Source organism: Puma concolor, chromosome B1, assembly GCF_028749965.1.
Source record: "Puma concolor isolate L17-30 chromosome B1, mPumCon1.1.hap2, whole genome shotgun sequence".
Lineage (NCBI taxonomy): Eukaryota > Metazoa > Chordata > Mammalia > Carnivora > Felidae > Puma > Puma concolor.
In genome coordinates, this window is record NC_141670.1 from 45,065,652 (window position 1) to 45,092,127 (window position 26,476).

General features: G+C 49.1%; 1 protein-coding gene and 1 pseudogene across 1 annotated transcript; both read right to left on the reverse strand.

Moving 5' to 3' along the window:
* Positions 1-1,060: 1,060 nt before the first annotated feature.
* Positions 1,061-25,072, reverse strand: EIF4EBP1 (eukaryotic translation initiation factor 4E binding protein 1). The gene is made up of 3 exons (XM_086703711.1): positions 24,868-25,072; positions 4,405-4,584; positions 1,061-1,515 (listed from the first exon to the last, which is right to left on the reverse strand). Exons 1-3 carry the CDS (start codon positions 25,010-25,012, stop codon positions 1,484-1,486), a joined length of 357 nt encoding a protein of 118 aa, XP_086559837.1. The 5' UTR covers positions 25,013-25,072; the 3' UTR covers positions 1,061-1,483.
* LOC147581609 (small ribosomal subunit protein uS5 pseudogene) lies at positions 6,324-8,874 on the reverse strand (annotated as a pseudogene).
* Positions 25,073-26,476: the final 1,404 nt, after the last annotated feature.

Below are 26,476 nucleotides of genomic sequence, written 5' to 3' on the forward strand. Positions count from 1 at the left end.
TGCCTGGAGCCAACATGCCGCTACAGCTGGGCCCTTCCACACACCCTCACCAGGCACACCGATTCCAGCTGCCTTCACAGTCCTTGTGGGGGGAGGGGACTCCAACTTGGCTGTAGAAAAGGCCAGGCAAAGGACTTGACCACTAAGGCCTGCTGCTCCCAAATGGTAGACTGACAAGTGTTATGAGTCCAGAACTGTAAGGTCCAAGTCAACCACTGCCTCTTGCCAAAGGCCACCCATGCCCAGCATATCCTATAATGAGAAACACCTGCTGCTTCTCCACAAGACCTCCGCCTGGCATTTAAGGCCCTGAGAAATCTGGCCCTTTTATGGCCATTTATACAAGCCGTCCCCACCCACACAAATTACCTGCTCTGGCTAAAGCGGGCAACTTGATGTCACGTCCTTGTATGTCCTGGTTCCCCAAGATCACTTGACCCTGGCAATTCTGGGCCCCTGCCTTTCCCCAGCCCACTCCTTCTCAGGACCCAGCTGTAGCATCACCTCCATGAAGCATTTACTTGCACAGACCACTCCCTGATAACCAATCCTATACAGTCTCTTTTATACTCCCTTTCCCTAGGGACGAATTTTGTGTGTCAGTGAAATCCTCAAGACAGAGCACCTGTCTCATGTGTGTGCCCTCCCATGACAGCTCACATGAAGGGATCACTGGACAAATATGAGGGGTGCATGCCTGTATCAGCCAAGGCTCAGGTTCTTCCCTTTGACTCTTGCAGGGAACGGGCGACAGAATGAAGGTGACCGGGTCACTTGACAGGCTTGGGGGACAAAGCCCAGAAAAGAAATCACACCCAGCACTGAACAACAAGAGATGGAGAGCAGCACAGCTCAAAGCCAGTGCCATCCGTCATTTACTGGTATGTGATTTTAACTTCTCTGAGCTGTACAATGAGGAGAACACTTAGCCTACTTACCTTACAGGTTCAGTGTGAGAAGCAATGGGAGAAGTATAGGAAAGTGCTTAGAGGCACCATGCAAACTGTAGTTGGGGTTAGTTATCCACATGGAGTTGAAAAGAGCTCAGACAGGGGCCAACTCTTGGCCCTAGGGCGAAGGTGGCTTTTATTTCCTCTCTTAGGGAAGGAGGGCAGGGCAGTTTTCCCACAACACTGACCTAAGGAAGGGGTGGGTGCGCCCCCAGAGGATGGGGCTGGAAGAGCCGGACAATCATTCAGAAGGGCTCCTCCATGTCCAGTTCCTGGCCCTGGGCTGCAGGGTGTGCTCCTGAGAGTCACTCCCCTTAGGGTGCATGAATGGAGGCACATGGAGGTATCTGCTGGTGTTCACGAAGAGGAAGGGGGAGCAGGTGCCCTGAGTAAGGGAGCAGAGGGCCGGGATGGCCGGCCCCAAGCTCAACGCCTGCCCAGGATTAGAACTTGCAAAAGATCTGGCTGGTGTTACTCTTCCCAAGAAGGGCCAGAGGGGCCCAGAGGCATCACTCAATCCAATGGCCGGTCCTTTAAATGTCCATCTCAAACTGTGACTCTTCACCTGGGGAGAGAAGGGACAGATGGCCAGGTAAGCAATGGGTGAATGGTAGGGCTCACATTTTAGAAGCCAGTGAGATGGTTTATTATTTTTCGTTTTGTTGTTCCTACAAGACTAGGAGAATGGAGGGAGGGCAGAACTCCACTAGGAATTCCTAGAAACAGGCCTGAAGTTTCCCTGTCCAGCTGTGCTCTCTTCCCTAGTCCCAAAGGAAGAAGGGAGACCAGGTATCCCCACAGAAGAAGCGGCAGTCCCGAATTTCATACAATTTTTATTGCTTTTTAAAAATATTTTATTTTGGGGGCACCTGGATGGCTCAGTCAGTTGAGCGTCCGACTGTGGCTCAGGTCATGATCTCATGGTTCGCAAATTCGAGTTCCACATAGGACTCTCCATTGTCAGTGCAGAGCCCGCTTTAGATCCTCTGTCCCTCTCTCTTTCTGCCCTTCCCCGACTCACGCACTCACGTTCTCTCTCTCAAAAATATTTAAAAAACATAAAGTAAAAATTGTATTTTTTGGAGACAGCATGCATGTGCAAACGGGGGAGGGGCAAAGGGCAAGGGGGAGAGAGAATCTTAGGCAGGCCCCCAGGCCCAGTGCAGAACCTGACTTGGGGCTTGATCTCACAACCGTGAGATCATTACTTGAGCCAAAATCAAGAGTTGGACGCTTAACCCAACTGAGCCACCCAGCCACCACTGATTTTTATTTTTTAAAATGTATTATTTGTTTTTGAGAGAGAAAGCATGAACAGGGGAGGGGCAGAAAAAGAGGGAGTCAGAGGATCCAAAGTGGGCTCTACACTGAGAACAGAGAGCCCGATACAGGGCTCAAACCCACAAACCCATGAGATCATCACCCAAGCCGAAGTCAGACACTTAACCAATTGAGCCAATTTTTATTGTTTTTAATAAAAGTGAATGGTTACTTGGATTTGACATAAATACAACCTCACAGGCACCTGGGTGGCTCAGTTGGTTAAGCGTCTCACTCTTGATCTCAGCTCAGGTCACGATCTCACAGTTCATGAGTTCGAGCCCTGTGTCAGGCTCTGCACGGACAGTGCAGAGACTGCTTGGAATTCTCTCTCCTCTCTCTGCCCTTTCTCCAGTCGTGCTCGCTCTCTCTCTCTCTCTCTCTCAAAATATACAAATAAACTTAAAAAAAATTAAAACAAAAACACAACCTCACAGAAACATATTCCTTAAACATAAAACTTTTTGAGCAACTGTGTCAGCTGTGGTTTAGAAAATGGTAATACAACCTACTAGGCATATGTCCAATTGCCCGCAGAATAGCCTGACTCTGCAGTAAAGGAGTTATTTTGGTAGTTCAGCTACTCACTGCCCTCACCCTAACTCTTTCCACAAAAATCTCCAAGTAACTCATGCTGCAGGAAGTTGTTTTCTGAAATGGAGCTGCCTCATTCATGATCTCCTGGGTAAGGCTGCTCTCTGGTTCTATATACTGAGATGCCGGCTCTGGCCCCCACGGGGAAACTGGCCACTTCTTCTGGTTATATTTACACAAATATATGGTCCAAGGCTAGGAGCTTTGGCTAATAGCCCGTTCAGCAAAATGAAAAACTATGTCCATCCCTACCACCCCATCACAATGGAACTCTTAGGCCATTATTGTGGGTTAAGGGTTGTCAGCCTGGGGCACCTCTGGGCCACCACTGCATTTGCTATGGGGATCACTGCTCCAGAAACTGGGAGGGGTTAGGGATAGCCTTCAGGCAGTGCTGGCTCAGCAATGTCAGGTGTGACCACCTTCATCCTCAACTTCCGGTTTTTGGTTTGAGGCAAAAGTGGGTGGCTGGGAAGCACCATCTTACTGACCACATGAATCTATCCATCTTTCTCTGCATCCTCTAATGAAAGGCAGGGAGCCACACTGCCTGGTGCCGTCTTTCATTTGGCTCTGTGTGTGCCCAACTCTGCCTCCCTCCCACTCTTGTCCAAGTCTGAAAGGAAAGACAAGGCAAGGGTTGCCTGTCATGGCTGTGGGGTTCGCTGGGTAACTATGAATCACATCCTGCAGGCCCTGGGTACATGGGCTCTGCTGCTGTCAGCAGGGCCAGCCCAGCCTGAGGTCCCAGCTGCTTCCTGTCTGGGCTTGGTGCACTGCCTTCCGGGGGAAGGGTCAGAGGGTTCCAATCTGACTCAGGTCATCTGCAAGTGCTTACACTATGTTTTCCCACAATGGGAGCACTCAGACGCTCTGGCTAGCTAGTCATGATACCACAAAGAGTGCATTCACACGGCCCTCTACCATGGTGGCTGCTCTGATTACTTAGGGGGCAGGTGGGGAGAGATACCAGGAAGGACCTAGCTGCCCAGTGTCAAACCTGCAGAAATAACCACTTGCACGGTTTCTACCTGTCTTCATCAAGAATCCACTAGTGGACCAATACCCTGACAGAAGCCATCCTGGGTGCCTTTCTGATCCTGCAGACATGTGATTTCCTAGAGGGCAAGTATACCGTATCTTTGAGAAGTCCTCTCCTGCACATGCACATTGTGGGTGTGGCCCACATGAGGCAGACAAGCAGAAATGCTTTAATACAATGATACAAAGGGTTATACTTATTTATGAAAGCTGCTGTGTGGAGTCCCCCTCATTTCAAACAAGCTCTCCACTAATTAGACTACCTGATGGTGCCAAGTCACCTCTCCTGGAGTTCTTGGGCCCCTTGCACGTGGAAAGTTGGCATTGGTGGCAATACTGTCCCCCAACGCCACCTCTGCACTCTAAGCTGCTCCACAGAGGGTGGGGCAGCCACCATCAATCCCCCCCCCCCCCCCCCGAAATTTCCTCTCTGAAGGGGATCCACGGGTTGCATATGTTCCCTTCCCAAGGGAGAGCCTGGCCAAGCCCGGCCACTCACCACCTGCCGGCTTCTCTTCTGGGCTGTTGCGCAGGTGGTTCTGTCTGGTGTCTGTGGGGGGCTCATCACTGGTAGGGCTGGTGACCCCGGGAATGGTGGGCAGGTCTCGTGGAGGTGTTTTGGTCACAGGTGAGTTCCGACATTCCATCAGGAACTTCCGGTCATAGATGATCCTGGTACCTGGGAGGAGGCAGGGACATTGGAAAAGCCATCTCAAACCTCCTCCCTGTGCATTTCCCACATCTTTGAGGCATGGCTGCAGCAGAGGCAGCAAGTTTTTCTGCAAAAGCCAGATCAAGGAGGAGTGAGACTGGGGCACCTGGTTGGGTCAGTTGGTAGAGCATGAGACTCTTGATCTTAGGGTCATGAGTTTGAGCCCCACCTTTGGGGTAGAGTTTACTTTAAAAAAAAAAAAAGAAAAGAAAAGAAACAAAAAGGGAAGGCACCTGGGTGGCTCAGTCAGTCGAGTGTCCGACTTTGGCTCAGGTCATGATCTCATGGTTCTTGAGTTCGAGTCCTGTGTCAGGCTTTCTGCCGTCAGCACAGAGCCCTCTTCAGATCCTCTGTCTCCCTCTCTCTCTGCCCCTTCCCCGCTAGCACTCTCTCTCAAAAATAAACATTTGGAAAGAAAAAAGGAAAAGAGTGATGCAGATTCAGGTGTCTGGCTGCAGCCCTACTCTGCTGCCTCAGAACCACCAACGCCATCATGTGGGGCACACTGATGGAAGAGGGGCCTGGCAAGGCCACCATGCCATGCTTCTTCCCCTCGGATCAGCACATCCAGGGCTCTCTCCTTAAAGCCCACGTGGGGCTCGAATACCTAACCAGTGCTTAGTGTTATTAGGGGGCTCGAACCCATGATCATGAGATCATGACCGGGGCCAAAGTCGGATGCCCAACCGACTGAGCCACCCAGGTGCCCCAGGGATATCCAGAACCTTTAACTCCATTTTACAGATGAGCCAACAGAAAATTAAGTGACTCTCCCAGACTAGTAAAAATGAGGACACTTCCCTTCCTGGGCTTTGTGGACAGGAGTGCCACATGGGCTCCACCTTTCCCACCAAAGGCTCTCCTGCTACGTGTGTCCCCTTGTGACACCTGCTCTGACATGTCATTGCACCTCAGGGCTCGCACATGGTCTGTGTTCTACCCACTCCCTCTTCTCTCTCCTTTCCCAAGCATCACCCCAGGGCATGGACCAACTCTGAGGGAGTTGGTCCTTCACCCACACCCTGGACCCATCCCATCCCGCCATCCTGTGAGGACGGCTGCCTGAGTGATACCTTTAAAAGGAGAATTTTCTAAAGTCCAGGACCCGGGATTCTGGTGGGAGAATCAGCTGATTTCATCAAAGAACAGTGACTAATGAGAGGTGATTCATGTTGGGTTCTTATTTAATCAGGATTACCTCTAAAGCACCAGTGTGGTACTAGTAACTTATCTTAAACACCTCGCTCACACTCCTGATTCTTCCTTTTCAACAAAGAGCAGGTCTCAGGCTCAAAGCCTTCAGCAGGCAGTGGAATCCAGATAGAATTTAAAACTCTCTTGGTGTCATATTTCTTTTTATAGTTACCTTCTATTTATGGTAAGTGGATCAGGTTTTCCATATATGGTCGTGATATCAAGTTTCCTTTCAATACATAACAGGATATAATTTAATATAATAGTATGTATGTTATAAATAATGCACATAATTAAATAAAGTAACAAAAACTAAGTTAAAAAGTACGAGATATAAGGAGAAATACTTAATATAGAATGCAAGCTGCAACTGTAATGCAAACTGCAGAGGGAATAAGTGCCCGGAGTTTAGAAGCTATGATCTTTTAAAATATTGTTTTAAATATTTATTTATTTATTCTGGGTGAGAGAGACTGCAAGCAGGGGAGGGGCAGGGAGAGAAGGAGAGCGAGAATCCCAAGCAGGCTCGGCTCTGTCAGCGCAGGACTCAATGTGGGGCTCGAATTCATGAAGCGTGAGATCATGACCTGAGCCGAGGTCGGGAGTTGGATGCTTCGCTGACTGAGCCACCCAGGTGTTCCTGATTTTTTTTTTTAACAAGCTTTAATTCCTTTTAATTTTCTTGTATAAAACCATGTGGTGACCATAGCTGGAGCCTGGGTCTTCTGCACAGACACTCTGGTGTGGGTCTTTATAAGATGGCCAGTAAATTCCTGATAGGGAGACTTGGTGAACACCATCTTTTTCCAGAGGCCAGGGGTGAGACAGCTGTAGATCTTGGAAATGGCATCAAAAGTAGCCATGGTGAAGTTGCCTAGGGTGGCAGTGCAGCCCATGGGGGCAGGGATGAGGCGCACCAGCACAGCCACAGCAGCCGGTCACCTTGCATGGGACAATATAAGGCTTGCTGATCTTGTCTCCCCACCCCCCCTCAGCAGCCTTGCTGCACCGGGATGATGGAAAGCTTGGCAAGGATGATGGCCCCTTGGACGGCAGTGGCTACCTCCTTGGAGCACTTAACATCCACACCAGCGTGTCAATTGTAATCTCTGATGGCAACAAATGCCTCGAACCTGGTCCACTGGCAGCACGGGTCTGCTTTTACACGGCATAATCTTCAAAACCTCATCTTTGGGGGATGCCCCCAAGAAAAGTCAATGATTTCAGATTCCTTGATGAGCAGGGAGAAGAGACAGATCTCCAGGAACTTGATCTTCGTGTCCTTGACTAGGCGGCCCAGCTTGGTGATGCAGACCCACTCCTTGTCCTTGGCCTTGCCTCCTGGAGCTCCTCGGCCCCACCCTGGCCACAGATGCCACTGCCCAAGACTCTGTGGAAGCCTTCTTGGCCTCCCATTTCCGCAGCACCAAGGTCATCCGCCATTTGGTATTTTCCTGGAGAAGTAGCTAGAAGCTATGGTTTAGACTTCAGGAATGCCCCTCCTTATCAATAGCCCTCAAGTATTTCCCTCACTTAAAGGCTATGACAGTGTGCTGTCCCAACAGCAGGGACTCCTGTCTCAGATGTTGAGCACTGGCTCTCTGTGAGTGGCATCCTAGAGAGGAATTCATTCGCATCTCTGGGCTCTGAGTAGGCTTGCGTGGGGTCGGGGTCCTTCTGCTGAGAGCTAGGATGCTAAAGAGCAGAAAAATGGTCAGAGACACCAAAACGTGCACTTGGCCTACTCATGCAGGATGTCCTAGTCTGACTCTGGCCCTAAGTTACCCAGAGCCTTGCTCTCCTTGGCTGAGAGGCAATGATGCTGAAGTTGAGTCTTGTTCATCATCACTATGTGGGCTAAAGTTCACAGTTCACATTTCTTTTTTTTTTTTTTTTAAGTTTATTTTGAGAGAGAGAGAGAGAATGAGAGAGGGAGCACAAGCAAGGGAGGGGCAGAGAGAGAGAGAGAGAGAGAGAGAGAGAGAGAGAGAGAGAGAATGAATTCCAAGCAGGCTCCGTGCTGACAGTGTAAAGCAAAGAACACAGAACCCAGGCTGCATTTTAGGCTCGGCCACTGGCCAGTAGTGTGACCCTGTGCACACAGACCTCTGTTCCTCCCCCGTTTGAACCTCAGTTTCCTCATCTGTAACATGAAGGGCTGTGAGCCCAGTGGGCTACAAATGGAGAACAACAGTGCCTTCTCCTTGAGGGTAAATGCCTTGGCTTCAGAGAGGGACCACTCTTCTCTGTTTCTTAATCTTCAAGGCTCGGCAAGAGTCTCCCCTGTCCTGGCCTCCCTCCAGCTTTGCTTCTTTGTTGGTTTGTTCACCACAGAATAGGGAACTGACCCCATCTGTGTGCAACCTAAGAGCTGGAGATTCAAGGGTCTCAAAAAACAAAAGAGGGGGGTCAGCACTCCTGGAGAAGCTCTTTAAAGGCCACTAGCCCCCAGAAATTTTTCTGTAATTGTGGGAAAATACAAATAACATACAATTCACCATCTTAAACATTCCTAAGTATACAGTTCAGCAGTGTTCAGTACCTTCACGGTGTTCTGCAACCAATCTCCAAGATGCTTTTGATCTTGCGAAACTGAAACTCTACACCCATGAAATAGCAACTCCCATTTCCCTCCCCGCTAAGCCTTGGAAAGCACCGCTTTATTTTCTGTATCTATGAATTGGGCTGCTCCAGGTACCTCGTATAAGTGGAATTATACAGTATTTGTCTTTCTGTGACTGGCTTATTTCATTTCGCATGATGTCCTCTAGGTTCATCTACATTGTTGGCCATGTCTCAGAATTTCCTTCCTTTTTAAGGCTGAATGATATTCCATTGTGTGGATATGCCACATTTTGTTTATTCACCCTCCATCTTTTGGTTAGTGTGAAAAATACTGCTGTAAACCTGGGTGTGTAACTATCTCTTCGAGAGCCTGCTTTCAGTTCTTTGGGGGTCTATACCGGGCGATTTTTAAGTCATTAATTATACTTAAAGGAGAAAAAGAAAGAACTTCTGTGCCCCTTGCCCTCCACCTAGGTAGGGCACTTGTTTAAAAATAGGAATCCTAGGGGCGCCTGGGTGGCGCAGTCGGTTAAGCGGCCGACTTCAGCCAGGTCACGATCTCGCGGTCCGTGAGTTTGAGCCCCGCGTCAGGCTCTGGGCTGATGGCTCAGAGCCTGGAGCCTGTTTCAAATTCTGTGTCTCCCTCTCTCTCTGCCCCTCCCCCGTTCATGCTCTGTCTCTCTCTGTCCCAAAAATAAATAAATGTTGAAAAAAAAAATTAAAAAAAAAAAATAGGAATCCTCATTTGCGCTAATAAAATCCAGAAACCAAATGCCAGCAGAGGTGGTTCCCAAGATGCCCACTGTGGGAGTATTTCAGCTGGGGAGGGAGGCCACGCGGGGGGCAGGAACAGTGGTGTTCAGAAAGTCAGCTGGCAAGGTGTCAAGCCTAGGAGGGGACCACTAACCCGCACTGACTCATCTGGGGTCACTGAGGAATGTGAGCTGGAGATCAATGTAGTGGAAATGTTTCCTGTGGAAGCAGTTTTAGCTTTTTAACCCTTTTTTCCCCCTGTCCCTTCATGGGATCCACCAATACATGGCAACAGTGATCTTCTGGAAATTCCCTACGTCTCCCACAGATGAGGCAAACAGCAAAACACATAGTCTCATATCGTCAAAAATAGGTACCCTTGGCTGAAACGCAGTCTCCAGGAGCTGGGGACTTGGCCTGCAAACAGGAACAGGAAATGGAAACCGGGGGTGGGGGGGTGGGGGGGGATGCCAAGGTCCCTACAAAGCGCTGAGCAGCAGGCAGCTCCTTGGGTGTCGGTCAGGTGTGGTCTTCTGGGGTATGTGGGTATCACACCCGTGGTATCCACATAATCCTTTTCAGCCGAGGGCCTACCTTTTCTCTCTATATTAGGGAACATGATCCAACTCCATTAGGCTTCTACAAACAAGATCATGAAGAGCTTTTGAGGATCCAGGTGGCTCTAAGATGGCAAAGCCAAGACACTTTTTTCCCTGATGCTTCTCTCAAAAGTCTCGTAAACACCGAGAAAACAAGAAACAGAAGCCCATACTCAAGTTGGAAGCAAGTGGGGCTCAAACTGTTACCCCAAATCACAATACATGAAGACAGAAAGTGAATGGAGGAATAGTTCTAACAGAGAGGATGAGGGTGGCATCTAAATGCAGGGAGGTTCGTGGGTTTGAGCCCCGCACCAGGCTCTGTGCTAACAAACAGCTCGGAGCCTGGAGCCTGCTTCCGATTCTGTATCTCACTCTCTCTCCCCCTCCCCTGCTCATGCTCTCTCTCTCTCTGTCTCTCAAACGTGAATAAATGTTAAAAAATTTTTTTTAATGCAGGGAGGTAGGGGTGGACATTACACCAGGAAGCGGGGTTCTGAAGAACCCCAGGAAGGTTCAGGAATTAGAGTCAACATGGAAAATGGGAATGGGGAGAGGTCCCCTATGTCCCTCACCCCAGGAGGGAGGGGAGACAGAGAAATTAAGTTTAGGTTGACCTCTTGAATGGTGAGCCTCACACCCCCCTCCCTGCTCTGCTTTAGAATAAACAGCAAAAATAAAGACCAATAGAAGTTGATTTTGGGGGGTGTCTGGGTGGTTCAGTCAGTTAAGCGTCTGACTCTTGACTTCAGCTTAGATCATGATCTCTGGTTCACAGAGTTCAAGCCCATGTCGGGCTCTGTGCTGAGAGTGAGGAGCCTGCTTGGGATTCTGTCTCCCTCTCTCTCTGCCCCTCCCCTGCTTGCTCTTGTGGGCGCTCTCTCTCTCAAAATAGATAAAAATAAACGTAAAAAAATGCAGAATATTAAAAAAAAAAAAAAAGAAGTTGATTTTGGGAAGGGGATTCCCAATGAAAAATACCAGCTAGCCACCAGATTGAACCCACCAGCCTCCAGACCTCACAAAGGGCTTCCAGTCAGCTCTGGAGTGCCTAACTCTTAAATATAACCAGCCAGATGTCTCCATACATTTCTGAGAAAAGCTTACATCTAAGGAGAGATCCAAACAAACCAACAGAAGGAAACAGTTAAGGTACTTTACTGTTTGTTTGTTTGTTTGTTTGTTTGTTTAAGTTTAAGAGAGAAAAAGAGAGAGCAAACGTGGGGGAGGGGCAGAGAGCGAGGGACAGGTTCTGAAGCAGGTTCCGCACTATTAGCAGAGGCTGATGTGGGGCTACAATTCATGTAAGATCATGATGTGACCCAAAGTCAGGCGCTTAACCAACTGAGCCACCCAGGCGCCCCAGACTTTACTGTTTTTTAAACTTTTCAACTTTTTAAAGACTTTTTTTGAAAGAATATATATATTTTTAATTTATTTGAGACAGAGACAGATACAGAGAGAGTGAGTGGGAGATAGGGATAGAGGGAGAGAGAGAATTTTTTTTTTTAACATTTATTTACTTTTGAGAGAGAGACAGAGACAGAGAGTGCAAGCGAGGAAGGGGCAGAGAGAGGGAGAGGCAGAATCTGAAGCAGGCTCCAAGCCCTGAGCTGTCAGCAAAGAGCCCGATGCGGGGCTCGAATCCTTGAACTGATAGGTCACGACCTGAGCCCAGACACTTAGCCGACATAGCCACCCAGGCACCCTAACTTTTTAAAGACTTTAAAGAACAGAAAGACAAAAGTAACAGGCAAAAAGAGACCAAATTAGAAATCCAGCATCAGATAACAAGAAGTTAAGAAAGAGAGAAAAGACAAACTGCTAAGAGGAATTTACCTAAAAAGACAAAAAGGGAAGAAAAATTTCCCGAATTGAAAGAGATCAGTCTTGAAATGCCCCTTGAGTATCCTGTGTAATGAATTAAAAACACCAACTTAACATTCACTGCAGAATTTCACAACACTGAGGATAAAAAGATCCTAAAATCTTCCAGAAAGGGTGAGAAAACAGCAGGTACACACAAGGATTGGGAATAAAAATGGCATAAATGTTTTCAATGGCAAGGCTGGAAACCTGAAGATGGTGGGTCAATGCCTTCACAATCTCCAGGGAGAATTCATTTTGGCCTCATTTTATACCCAGCCAAATACCAACCAAGTAAAAGTATAATAGAAACATTTTCAGAAAGCTACAGGATGAATATTGTAACAAAATTATAATAAGATGAAGGGCTTCAGGAGATCTCATGTCAGCAGCTACTAGAGCCGTTCTAGAGCCACCAAACCCTGTCAGTTCAGGACAGAAGGAAAGAATGTACTGATAAATCCACAAGTCGAATTTGTGTGTAAAACTGTATTTTGTTTAGTATTTTAGAGGTACTGGAGGGTGTGGGAGACTTACCTGAATGAAAACCAAGCACATTTAAAAAAAATGTTTATTGGGGCGCCTGGGTGGCTCAGTCGGTTAAGCGGCCGACTTCGGCTCAGGTCATGATCTCTCGGTCCGTGAGTTCGAGCCCCACGTCGGGCTCTGTGCTGACAGCTCAGAGCCTGGAGCCTGTTTCAGATTCTGTGTCTCCCTCTCTCTGACTCTCCCCTGTTCATGCTCTGTCTCTCACTGTCTCAAAAATAAATAGAACGTTAACAAAATTAAAAAAAAATTTTAAAAAAAAGTTTATTTATTTTGAAAGACAGAGAGTGAGTGGGGGAGGGGCAGAGAGAGAGGGAGACAATCCCAAGTGGGCTCTACACTGTCAGCGCAGAGCCCGACGTGGGACTCGAACCCATGAACTGTGAGAGCATGACCAGAGCCGAAATCAAGAGTCAAATGCTCCACTGACTGAACCACCCGGCATCCTTTAACTAAGCACATTTTTAAAAAATTGTTTTATTTGGAAAAAGTGCTTCTTATAAAGGGCAATTGCAAAATACAGACACTCCTGCAACAATTACTTGTTTTCTCTTAAAGTGAAAGAATGGGTGGGACCCAAGGAATCACAGCAGTGGATGGACAATTGAGGAGCATCTCCAAGTTACTTCAGGAACTAGAGCAACAAAGCTCAAAGATAAAATTTCCAATCAAATTCTCCTAACAACTTAACTTTAGCTTATCCCATGGATTACCACCCCTCCCCCACCTTGAGCGGAAAAGCGTGACTTATTCCTGCAAACCAATTACTCTGCTGCAAGAAACACCTCAGAATGTGAGTTTTGAATCACATCTGTCTACCTGCAAAGCTCAGGGATGGAATATTCACAAAAACAAACGCAAAATCCCAACAACGAACCTCACACAAGGACAAAGGTTTGTCCAAAAGCTCCTGGGCTGGAAAGGCTAGCAGACCACAAAACACTAAATACAACTGTGTATCCGAGCCCCGGGTTGTGTTCATGTATGGGACAACCAGATAGTTTAAACCTCTGTGGCTAAGCTAAGTCCATTTCTCTATTTCAATAGACAGACAGGGCTAGCACTGGTCTATGCTACCGAGATACTGCTTTGTCCTTTACAATCTATTTGCCCCCCTAGGCTAAAACCACCAAACCAAGGTTTTCCACTAAGGCTAAGAACACTGCATCTATACAGGGACGAGAAGCTCATCACAGGCTCACAGTCCTGCATACCAAGTCTAGCAGCCCCAGGGAGTCCACTTCCAGCTCTGCATTTATTTTATGCCACTGGACCTTTTCTGTGTGTTTCTACATTTTCACAATTTGCTGATCATGCTAAACACAGCAAAAACCTCAACGCATTTGCACCTGTTTCTGGCTACCCAGTAATATTACAAGACACCAGAACCACAGAACAAGTGCACAGGTGTGGGTTAGAGGGTAGGAAACAGATATGAAGCACAGATGTGCAGATTTCACCAGAAGCCTCAAATAGCCACCTCGTAAGTCTGTAACAGGTTACTTGCCACAGTCCAGGTCCTTCACCCATCACGCCTATTCTTAGACCCCAAAGTAGGGCCAACACTGTTACTTTTGAACCTGGGGTCCTTAAAGTGAGTGTAAGCACATTTTTTAAACGTAATCTCTACACCCAACGTGGAGCTCAAACTCACACCCGAGATCAAAAGTCCTATGCTCTACAAACAGAGCCAGCCAGGCCCCTGAAAACGAATTACATTTTAAAATGAAGCAATTATTAACTCTATTTTTCTAAGTTGTACAATAATTAACTACCTGGCTCATCAAGGGCCATAGTAATAAAAATAATGTGTATTTTTTTTTTAATTTGTGATATAATTAAATTAGGGAATGGGAAGAGATGAGAGGGGTACCTGGGTGGCTCAATCGGTTAAGCCTCCGACTTCGACTCAGGTCACAATCTTACGGCTTGTGAGTTCAAGCCCCATGTCGGGCTCTGAGCTGACAGTTCAGAGCCTGGAACCTGCTTCGGATTCTGTGTCTCCCGCTCTCTCTGCCCCTCCCCCAGGTCGCACTCTCCCTCTCTCTCTCTCAAAACTAAACATTAAAAAAAAAAGGAAGAGATGAGGGTGTACAGACAATAAGTCCTCAACTATCAATAAAAGTCAAGAAAAAGTCAGAAATATGGAAGTAAGTCCCCAGAGAAAGGGCTGAAAAATGTTAGCTGCATCTAAAGAGTGAGATGGGGGTGGGGGGGGGGGCGCCTGGGTGGCTCAGTTGGTTGAGCGTCCGACTTCGGCTCAGGTCACGATATCACGGTGGGTTTGAGCCCTGCATCGGGCTCTGTGCTGACAGCTTAGAGCCTAGAGCCTGCTTCGGATTCTGTGTCTCCTTCTCTCTCTGTCCATCCCCCACTCACGCTTTGTCTCACTCTGTTTCTCAAAAATAAATAAATGTAAAAAAAAATTTTTTTTTTAAAGAGATGGGGGTGGAGAGAGGTACGGGGTTACTGTTTTGTTGGGAGGCTTTCAGTAATTTTGAGATTTAACTACTTACCTACATAAACAATTTACAAATAATGTTCACATACTTGTATTACAGAAAAAAATCAAGTACATACAAAAGAAGATAGAATTATATAATTATACACACACATATATATGTATATAAAACTTTGATTTATTTTTTAAATTAAAGGACAGGTTAAATTATGGATCAGACCTATAATTCGGTGCTGTGTGGTTACTATTTGGAACAAGTGCACGTTGTCTGCAACATATTGTGTGGAAGAGTCACAGAACTGTATGTATTTTGTGTCTGGTCACCTCTGGGGGTGAGATAAGGATCAAGGCAAGACGAACATCTTTTACGCTGAGTATATTTTGTTTTTTAATACAAAACTCTAACACATAGGGCATTAAGCAAACAAATAAATAAGGATACAGGGTCAGAATGTCTTTTCTAGTAAGTCAAGTGAAAATGGCCTTGACTGGAACTAGGTAGACTCCCCTCACTCCCCACAAAAAGCCTAGGGGCTCTCTGCTGGGCAGGGTAAGTGGAGTGGTGAGCCCGTCCCTCCAGCACCTCTCTGGGCTGTGTGCTAGGCCCTGTCCATGCTAGACTGTAACTCCCAGGACATGTATCCAAGGATAGGGACCAATCCAGGGACAAGTGTTAACCTCCATGGACAAGTGTTTACCCTCACCTACACATTTATCAATCTTTGCTTGATCCTGCATCCCCAAACAGGTGTATTGGTCTCATGTATTTGAACCCCTTTGTACCAGCACCATGCCAAGTGCTAGGCATGTAAAGAACAATTTCTGATCTCACTCGGAATTTAGTTGGAAAGATCTGCAAACAAACAACTATAGTCAAGTGGGTAAAGCCTGAGAGCAGAGGCATATGTGGGGATCAGAGACAGGGGAGAGATCTACCCTGTGTGTGCCAGTGTGGACAGAGACATCAAGCCCTCCAAAAGTCAGAGGCATCCAGAGAAATCAGTGTCACCCCAATTCTGCACTCTCCCAAAGTGGAATGGGTCTATGGACTGACGGTGGTCTAGACTGGAAAAACTGGAGGTACAGAGCAGGGGTATCCAGAACTTGCCTCCCAGCAGGGTAGGAAAAGAACAACGGCAGACCCCCGCCCCCCATGCTTCAAACCATTTGTGTAGCTGGGATCCTGCTGGGTGCAGGGGTAGCAGTCAGGTTTGGTTCTGAACTACTTGTAGAGAAGAACTGAGTCCATTTTCTAAGTGAAAGCCTTTTTATTCATTTATTTTTAATGTTTGTTTATTTTTGAGAGAGAGAAGAAGGGCAGAGAGAAAAGGAGACACAGCATCTGAAGCAGGCTTGAACCCACGGACCTTGAGCTCATGACCTGAGCCGAAGTCGTACGCTTAACCAACTGAGCCACCCAGGCGCCCCGAAGTGAAAGCCTTTTAAACACGTCACCACATAAACACATGTGGGGAAGACGTTAAGTCCAGCGGGCTGCAAGAGTTACCTGCCCTGTAGAGAGAGGGTGTGGGTACAACACGCCAGGATGAATACGAGCTCCTCTCCCCATACAGTCTAGTGGTTAGAAACCCAGCTCTCCCATTTGCTAACTCTACTGACCCTGGGCAAGTTATTACTCAATCTCTCTGTGCCTCTATTTCTTCTTCTGTAGACTGGGGACAATGATGATGGTGCCTACATCATAGGGTTATGGTGTGGAATACAACAGAGGCTGACATGAGGTCAGCCCTATGCAAACAAATCCTAGCTATTATGACTGGCACAGCTTCAGATGACACGATTTAGGGACCAATTGTATGGTCAGAGCTGGGACGAATCAGAGGGGAGGTAAGCAACCCTGGAAAAAGAGACTGGGGGTGAAAGGAGTAGGGTAAGGGCACCCTCCCTCCTATTTTTGGCCCATGGAAACACGCTTCAAGAACCAACATGCGCTTCGGCACGTTTGGTAACCAGTGTCATTTGGGACTTTGAAAACTTCAGATATGCGCCAAATACAAGAATGGTATTTTTTCTCAAGACATGCTTTGTGGTGACAGCAGTTTCTTTGAATGTACAAAGCAATGCAGACATTCCCCTTGGGTCTGTTTTCCTCACTTGTAAACAAGGGCAGTGTACTAGGCTCATTCAAACTATTTTTAAAGTACCAACCATGTGCCAGGCTTTGTAGGTAATCTTTAGGGTCTGTTCCAGGTCTGATACACTACCATTTATTTTTAGGAGCTCCTGGTTGGCAGGTGCTCAGTGCGGTGCAAACAGCACGGGGCTTGGAGGCACAAGTTCTGGGCTCAAACCTGGGTGTGCCGTGTAACAGCCCCTCAACTCTCAAGGGCCGCTGAATTCCTCAGCTCTAAGAGGACGGTACTAACAAAATCCACACCTCACAGGACTAGTGTGGAGATTAAATCACTGCCCATAGCCTGACAGGCCAGGTCTTAGTGCCCCATCCCCCACTCCCCACAAGGGAGATACAGTATCCTCAACTGGCAGACAGGAAGCTGAGGCTCAGAAAGGCTGTCCCCTCCATGGCCATCCAGGGGGCAGACCTAACCTGTATTGCCTCCAGTCCTAAACACCAACTTCTGTTTAAATTTTTTTTTTTTTCAACGTTTATTTTTATTTTTGGGACAGAGAGAGACAGAGCATGAACGGGCGAGGGGCAGAGAGAGAGGGAGACACAGAATCGGAAACAGGCTCCAGGCTCTGAGCCATCAGCCCAGAGCCCGACGCGGGGCTCGAACTCACGGACCGCGAGATCGTGACCTGGCTGAAGTCGGACGCTTAACCGACTGCGCCACCCAGGCGCCCCCCAACTTCTGTTTAAAACTAGCAAGGCAGACCAGGCTACCGTGCCTTAGCCAGCACGGGCAACTGGGAACATTCCAGGGGTCTCCAGACTGCTACCTATTCTTCTGAGTGTTTGGCCAGAACAGGATGTTCCCTGAGAGAGAGGCTGGCCTTGATCTCTTCTCCATTTTCCCACAGTAGCCACACTCAGCTTCAAAATGGGGCTGGCAGGGATTTCTGTAAATTGAGCCTTGCTTGTTCCTCACTTTCCCCTGTGCCTCTCCTGATGGAAACATTCTTCCCCTGGGCGGAGGGGGGGGGACGTGAGGCCGAGCCAGAGTGCAAGAACAGAATTCCTAGAACTGCTGTTCCCATTCCAGGGAAAGGGAGAGTGTTTCACAACATGCTTGGGGGAGGCTCAAATGCCTACGTTCGTTCGGATGCAAGCCAGCAGCCTGTGAACAAAATACTCCGGATAATTTTACATTCAGCTCTTGCCAGCAGCTCTGTGTCAACCTGGAGGCCAACACGCAGGGTCTACCGGGGGGGGGGGGGGGGGGGGGGCTCCCAACCGCCCGCCACACACCAGGCAGGAGCTCGATGCGTCTGGGTGGCTTTCCTTGCTGGGCAGTCTGTTTAGCAAGCAGAGCCACCTTGTCAAGGAGAAAATCTTGGGGAGACAATCAGGGTGTGCTTGGTCTGCGATTTTTCTTCATCTCTGGCCCTACCAGCTCTGCAAAGAGAACCAAAGTCTGGAAGTTTCTTAGGGGCCGGGAATCTCATGAAGATCCTCAAATACCAAATGAGGGCAATCAGTGAGTAACAAAGGGCCCTCTCACTAGTCCCTCCCTTCGAGGCCCTGACATGTGAGGAAGAGTCCGCTTTATTTGAAAATTAAGCAGGAGAGAGGTGCCTGGGTAGTTCAGTTGGTTGAGCGTCTGACTTCAGCTCAGGTCATGCTCTTGTGGTTTGTAAGTTCAAGCCCCGCATCGGTCTCTGTTGCTGACAGCTCAGAGCCTGGAGCCTGCTTTGGATTCTGTGTCTCCCTCTCTCTCTGCCCCTCCCCTGCTTGCAGTCTGTCTCTCTCTCAAAAATAAACATCAAAATAAAAATTTTGTTTTTGAAAATTAAGTGGGAGGGACAAAGTTTTTACAGAACTGTGCAGAACAAAATAGCTGGAATAATTATTCTAAGAGCTGGCCAAGCTCCTTCCCCTTCCCTCAACCCCCTCACACCCACCCCAACCAAACATTTCAAAATGCACCCAGGCCAAGCAGGTTAAGCCTCCATCTGAAATGCCTCCCTTTACACAGCAACAAAAGCTGTGGTTGGAAAGAGGAGGGGCTCTGTTTTTTGTGTGAATTGCCCCCCAACCCCTCGCATCCAAATTCATATGCTGAAGTCCCAACTCCCAGCCTCAATGTAGCTGAATTTGGAGATAAAGTTTTTAAAGAGGTCATTAAGTTAAAATGAGGCTGTTAGGGTAGGGCCTTGATCCAATATACTGGTGTCCTTATAAGAGAGAGAGGGAGATACCACACACACCACATAGAGTGGCAGCAAAGAGGACAGTCATCTGCAACCATCAAGAAGGGCTTCAGGAGAAACCAACCCTTCTGGCACTCTGACTTGGACTTCCAGCCACCAGAATTGTGAGAAAATAAATTTCTGTTGTTTAAGCCACCCAGTCTGTGGTATTTTGTTATGGCCGCTTGAGCAAATTAAGATAGGCCTGCCTTCCCCTTTTATTCCAAAGACCAGAAGAGAGAAATTGATTTACACACACGCACTCTCTCTAAGGCAACAGACCTGGTTAACCTCCGCATTGTATGTGTCACCAGGAAACCAAGGGGAGTTCTGAACCCACCTGCACCTGCACCTCCTGGGATTCTCACTCCTACGCATTTTTGGACCGCTGGCCTCAGAACCTGACTCCATCCTACTGCCAGCACTCCAGAAAATCAAGGATGTTCAGATGGAAGTGCTGGGCAGGGTGGGCAAGCGTGGGCTCCTCTGAAGGGAGTTCCCAAAGCCTAGCTGCTTTGAGGAGGAAAGAGGAGGCAGGCTAGGTAGCAGTTAGCAAGGAGGGGCATGACACACAGTGGAAGGTATGGCCCAGTGGCCTGGCATCATGGCCACCCGCATAGTTTGCTCTGTGGAGCTGAACATAAGGCCTTGAAAACGGGGCATCGGATCGAGAACTCTGTGTTTTCAGGAAGGTGTCTTCAGTTCTTAAACCAAGAGTCAATTCACAGGCTTGCAGTTCTGGTCTGCTTCTAATTCCTGGCCTTGGCCCTGCGCAGCCACACAGCAGGATGGGCAGTTAAGTTCCCTCGAAGGACCACTCTTTGAGGCTTGGCCCTTGTGGAAGACTGCCTGAAAACGTGGCCCCGTGACTCTTCCCATCCCTGTGCCTATAGGAGGCTCCTCTCATTCCAAGGCTGGTATCTCCCCTCTCCTGGAATCTGGAGTAGCCCTGTGGCTTGCTTTGAGTAATAGAATACAGAGGAAAGAGAGAACTCCCAGCCTTCCAGGTGTCCCCAGATATGTGGGTACGGCCATCTTGGACCTTCTAGCCCCAGACAATCTAGCTGCTAACTGTATGCAGCCAGATGAGTGAGTTCAGGGAGATCATCAGAAAATGCCCAACCAGCCTAAAGAATTTACTGTTGCTGTTGTTGAAGTTACTAAGTGTTGTGATACTCGGGGCCTAGTATCTGAACTCTCTCAAACTTTCAGGGGCATGGGCACTGGATTGCAAGACACCTTGTGTTGCCCATGTCCTGGAGCATCCAAATGACCTGGGCAGATGTGACTTACCCCTGCCTAGCAGTGAGGTTGGGTGCAAACAAGTAAATAAGGAGCATCAATCCCAGTGTCTGAGACCCTGGCCCCAGTAGTGACACGTTCAGTATAAAGGCTACCTCCTTCTACTTTCTGTGCAATAGTTGGAAAAAGTAGTATTAGCAATACTGGGATAAGTGACAAAGTTCAGGGAAAGTTAGTCTTGCCCCTGGGACATTCCAAGGTAAGCAATTATGCCCTGCAACTGAAAGAGCAGAAAAGAAAAATTTAGATGTCTTCATTAAGCCAGCTCAGACCCAGGCCCAGTGGCAAAGGAACTAGGTTACCCTGAGAATACGGTCGTTCCAGGATTCTTTTCAACTCTTCACCTGCTAAACACCAGACTCAGCACTCAGTCACTGCAATACAAAGATGAGTAAGACTGCTCGGAAAGAACTTCCCATCTACCCAGGGAACAAACATGTAAACAAGCACATGTGATTCATTTGTCATGAATCATAATGGAGGAAGAACACTGGCATGGCTCTAAGCCCAGAAAGCAACAGGTTTTTTTGTTTGTGTGAACACGTAAAACGTAGGCGTGAAAATGAACACTCCTCGTTCAAAACTTGCGCCCTGGGAAGCAATCCTTTTTTCGGTCCCGCTGCCCCTTCCCCGCTCTTTTGCAAGGATATCAAATAAAGACCCACACAAGAGGGGCACCTGGGTGGCTGTGGGTTAAGCGTCAGACTTGGACTCAGGTCATGACCTCACAGTTCATGGGTTCAAGCTCTGCATAGGGCTCTGTGCTCTGGATTTTTCTGCCCCTCCCCCGCTTGCGCTCTCTCTCAAAAATAAATAAAACTTTAAAGACCCACACCAGAAAAGGCCTCACTGCTTGATGACAACAGTAGACAAGGTACCACCCTGCCTGTCCTTTTACTAAATTTGGTAATGGAGGACTTTTTTGCTCTTTCAAAAAAAAAAAAAAATCAATATGTAAAAGATCAAACTCTCCTTTCAAATAAGGCCCTGCCATCCTTTGAGGATACTGGAAACAAAAGCAACAACAAAATGTGAAGGCAATTAAAATCTCACAGCTGTGTGTGCATTGCTAGAATGTAAGGCTTAGCAGGCTGCCGACCTGGAGCAGGCAATTCTCACAATGAGAATCATACAAGTTCTACTGGTTATGAAGGGTGGGGGTATCTGCCTAATTGCCTCATTCTACGGCTACAACTTTGATGCTCCTAATTCTATTTCAGGTGTGTCTTCATCTTCCTAAGTAGCAAGCCAAGCCCTTGAGGTCAGATAGTTTTCCAGGTTCTGGATGTGGTCAATGCCTTAAACACATTGAGTCTGGTGGGCATCAGAGGGAGTCTGGGGTGCTCTACACCAGGGCTCCCAGTCAAAGTCTTTAATGAGGGACATAGTGTGGAATGTTCTAAATGTCTTAATAGGAAGCTCAGCTCAATGGGAGAAGAGGGCCCATTACATTTCCCTCACTGCCTTAATGTCCAAGTTCTTTTAACCCATCCAGAATAATGAGACCCTAGTCTCATCAGAGTTACTGTCGACCCTGGGTAATTAGGAGACATAATCTCCCACTGTGTGACCGAGGCCTCCGGACACTGGCTATACTTTAGCTTCAGTGCCCAGGCCACCTCCTCCTCTTCCCAGCACTGTCTGTCCTATAGCCAAAGACCTGGGAGCTGCTCCAAGGTAAGCTTTCTGGGCATAGACTTTGTTTGTCTATATCAGGGTGCCATTAACACCTGCAGCCCCACCTGCCTACCTCTGATTAACCTTACCCAGTTACAGGGTTTAGGTATGATTACCAGCCAAGCAACCCTAGTGGCTTTGGGGTCAAACAATCCAACATGAAATGGGGAATGTGGAGGTTGATGGGAGAGGGGTGGAAGAAGGTTTCTGACCATTCAAAGGTTCTGCGGGGCTATGGTGTCACTGGTGATTGTTAAGCCTCAAACATTCATATGCAACACTCCTTTCAACAAATTTCTCTGAAGTTTTCCAGACTTCTAACCAGATCAGTGGTTTAGCCTGTGAAAGGTTAATGACCATGGAAAGTAAATCGGAGCCTGAGGAATGAAATGGTTCAAATCAACCACAGCTCCTGTTCCTCTGGGGACAAACACTGCAGAGCCATTCCCAGAAGAGTGACCTGTGGACACTCCAAGAGCTCCTGACACCTGCAAAGAAACTAGCATGGGCACCTGTGCAGACTCTCTCCAGAGCCTGGTTTGAGGGCTGATGCCAAACCCAACCTCAAAAGAAGTTTACTTGGAGAGCAGCAGCATTTTGCCAGACCCTGAGGTCTGCAAAGGTGAGGGAAGTCACATTCCACTCATTCCTGAGTACTCAGTGTAGTACTTAGATCAATCACTGGGCACTGGTTAGAAGTGTAGAATCCCAGGCCCAATGGCAGAATCTACAGAATCAAGAGTCTGCACTTAAAATGAGGTCTCCGGGTGGAGTGCCTGGGTGGCTCAGTCGGTTAGGCGTCTGACTTCAGCTCAGGTCATGATCTCACAGTCCGTGGGTTAGAGCCCCACGTCGGGCTCTGTGCTGACAGCTCAGAGCCTGGAGCCTGCTTCGGATTCTGTGACTCCTCTCTGCCTCTCACGCTATGTCTCTCTCTCAAAAAGAAACATTAAAATGAGGTCTCCAGGTAATTCACATGTATATTGAGGAATGAGAAAGAGCACTCAAGGCTACAGCAAAAGGGTGCCAGAAATGACCTTTCCTTGGGTTAAGCTTCTTTGCCCTGGCAAAGAAGCAGGGTGAAGCAGACTTTGGAGGAAGACTCCAAGCCTTGGCTAACTGAGGCAGACCAGACTGGCTGACTTTGGCAAAAACAAGGTGTGTTTTTCCAGGTTACAGCCTGTGCGTTATGCCTGTCCTGCTGGACACTCCAGGACAAGAAAGCTGGCTTTAGGCTCCTGGCACTGCTAGCTTCCCTCCAGTTGGCCTCAGAAACAGAGTTACACTCTGATCTCAGAGCCCCTTTCCCTCTCTCCCAACTAGAGACCTTCAAAGGCAGGGAGATATGCTGAGGTTTACCAAAAACAAACAAAAAACCCATTTCCCAGTCCAAGGTGAGAAGTAGATCAGAGTTCCCTGTAAACAGTGCCCTTGGCTGTGCCTTCCAATCTGACTTGTCCCCATCCAGCAATAAAGAGTGCAGAAAAGGGCACCTCTGAGCCTTCAGGGCTGCCTCAGTGCCCACTCTGAAAAGATCAGAGATGTGCACCCTCACTTGAAGAACCCCAAAACTGTCAGGAAGGATCCTGGCAGACACAGTATGACACAGAGAAAGCAGACCAAATGGACTACAAAAGAACTATAGCATGGAAAGAGAATTTGAGTCAAGGGTGGACAGAAGGCTTACTGAGAACTTTTCCTTGGATCATTTTTAATAGAAGAGAGAGCATTTTCCCCTCTACACTTGGATAGTATTTCTCGTTCAATCTGAGAAAACGGTGTGACATCGGACAAGGGACATGTGTTTTCCAGTTTGGGGCCTCATGAAACAAGTACATCTGTGATTCCTAACAGTTCTAACGTTGTATGTTTTGGATCAAACGGCCCGAGACCTCGGATCTGGCTGTGCTTGCTGATGGCGGGACCGCAGCCTGAGAAAATAAGCATGTGATGTGGCCCGCGACGCTGCTGCTCCCCTGGCTCCACCTGCACCCGTGCCTCTCAACGGAGCGCCACTGTCTGCGAGTAGTTTTCGAGTAGTTTGGGTAGTTTGGGCAGGAGCGGTGGATGAGGGCTTAGGGGAGGGGAGAAGAGCAAAGCGGGCTGAGGGCAGCGCGGGGATGGCAGGGAAGTGGTGAGCCACGACGATTTCATCATGCAAACGCGCGGGTAGGTTTCATCAGCGCCTGTGCGCCGGGGCTCCCGGGCTGGGAGGAATGCCTGGCTCCCGGGGGCAGCCTAAGGCTGGCCCCAACCCGTGCCAGTTCAGCTTCCTCTTCCTTATACACTCAGGGAGGTCACAAGGCTCCCCCTCCCCCTGGACAGAAGAACGTGTTTTTCTGCACAGTCCTGCCCGCGGCCCCAGGTCCCTCTGCGTAGATCCCACATGCGTAAGTGGGCAACCTGCCACAGGTGCAGGTGAGGCGCTGCTGGAGGACAGAGCCGTCGGCCCAAATCCTCCGTCAGAGGCGGAGGCCCAACGCAAAACTGGGGGCGCCTCGGGAAGGAAAAAGGGATTCTGCAAGAGTCGTTTACCCCCAAAAAGAACGCCCATCCCATCCCCTAAAAACCCCAGGCCAGGCCTCTCCTTGCTCCCAGGCCACCCTGAGCCGGCGCTATTTTCCCTCAGTACGCCCCACACCCACAAGAGGCAGCACACCTCAGCATGTGGTTGTTCTGGAAGTGTGCGTATCCGTCTGGGTAGGGGTACTCGGCTGTCTCTCCCAGGAGGAAACGAATTGGGGTAGTTTGCAGCCGGGGCTTCGGAGGACGCACTCAGAGGGCAGGCAATGGAAAGAGGCCATCCGCTTGTGACCCTCGCTGTGTCCGTGGTGCCCTTTTTTCCAGTCATCGGGCCCCTCTGCCCGGTCGCCCCGTCCAACTGGCCACTCCCGACCCCTCCCGCTCTGCCCAGTCAGTCCTCCCGCGCCGCGAGCACCCGAAGCCCGCGCCTACCTCCCGGGGTTGTGCTGAAGAGGGTGCCGCCGGGAGTGGTGCTGTAGTCCCCGGGCGGCAGCTGCACGCCGTCGCCGAGGTCCACCCGGCGAGTGGCCGGGATGGCTCGGCTTGGGGTCTGGCTGCAGCTGCTGCTCCCGGACATGGTCTCCCGCTCGCAGTGCCTGCAGCCAGAGCGTGGCCCTCCGGCCGCTCTGGCCCGTCCCTCCTCGCCACGCCCACGCCCACGCCCACCCCTTCCGCCTCTGCGTCTCGGCGCCACCTGGGATTTGTAGTTCCCGCCGCGCAGCAGCAGCAGCGGCCGCACCCGCCTCGGCTTGGCCGCCCGTACGTGCGATCCTCCGCAGCCTAAGTTTGAGGCCTCCTCCCCATGGCCTCCGGCGCGGGTGCGGGCGCCGCCCCACTACGGCCTGCCCCTTTCGCTCCCGGGACCCTCTCCTCCACGCTGGCAGCGATGGGATGGGGCCGGGGGCCGGGGGCTGGTGTAGGTTAGTTAACCCCACACCGGGTCTGGGGCGTGTCGCAGAGCTGTGGGAGATCCTAGCAGTCCTCGTGGTTGGCGAAGGCCTGGTTTCTGCCTGAGGACTTTGGGCCGGATGGTCCCCTCCCCGTTCCGTGCTTTAGTTCCTCCGATGAGGAGGTGGGGGTTGATTGGTCATTCACCCCTCTTCGATGTTTTGAGCCTTCACGGTGTGAAGAAATAACCAAGAATGGGCGTTCCACGGCTTGGGGGAAGGTGTGGGAGGACGGGTGAACAAGTCACACAGATGGGTGATCAAAACTAAAACTAGAGCCCAGGTGGAGCTGAGAGGGGTTGACGTCAGTGGTGGCTGGGGGGCGGGGGGGGGGGGGTGTGGAGAGGGTAAGAGTTCGCCAAAGAGGCTCCTTGTAGCCCTTTGAGTTGGGTACAAGGGCCCACACGCTACCTGACATTTAGTAGTCACTCCTTGAAAGAATGGATGAACGAACGAATGAATGAGTCTTCAAGGACCTCTCCGAGTGGGGACAGAAAAATGCTAGGAGGAACAGAAAAGCCTGTTGTGTGAGAGAACAGCTTCTATCGTTGTGGCCACGTCATGCAAGGGGAGAGAAGACAGGCAAACACTCTGAAAGAGAAATTGGGGTCAGGGGCGCCTGGGTGGCTCCGTTGTTAAGTGTCCAACCTTGGCTCAGGTCATGATCTCAGGCTCGTGACTTCGAGTCCTGCCTCAGGCTCTGTGCTGACAGCTCAGAGCCTGGAGCTTGCTTCAGCTTCTGTGTCTCTCCTTCTCTCCCTCCTCTCTCTCCTTCTCTCTCTCTCTGCCCCTCCCCCACTAGTTCTCTGTCTCAAAAATAAACTTAAAACAAAATTTTTTTTTTAAAGAGAGAAATTGGGGCTGAATTGTGATGTTTTTTTTTTTTTTTTTAAATCATGCCAAGGTGTTCAGACTTTGTCCCACAAAGGTAGGAGATATCAGAGACCTTTTAAACTGGGGAGTGACAGGATTAGGGTTGGGTCTGTTTGTTTCAGAAAGATGACTGGCCAGCTATGGAGTTTGTGAAGGGACCACAGGAGGGATCAGGCCCCAGGTAGGAGGACTGGCTGGGTTTGGGCACTCCTGAGCTAACT

Excerpts from the sequence above, each read along its gene's own strand:
- EIF4EBP1 (XM_086703711.1), bottom strand. The coding sequence starts at position 25,012 with ATGTCCGGGAGCAGCAGCTGCAGCCAGACCCCAAGCCGAGCCATCCCG. Across the intron at positions 4,585-24,867 it reads CTTCAGCACAACCCCGGGAG|GTACCAGGATCATCTATGAC; the intron begins GTAGGCGCGGGC and ends GCCTCCTCCCAG. Across the intron at positions 1,516-4,404 it reads AGAAGAGAAGCCGGCAGGTG|GTGAAGAGTCACAGTTTGAG; the intron begins GTGAGTGGCCGG and ends TTCTCTCCCCAG.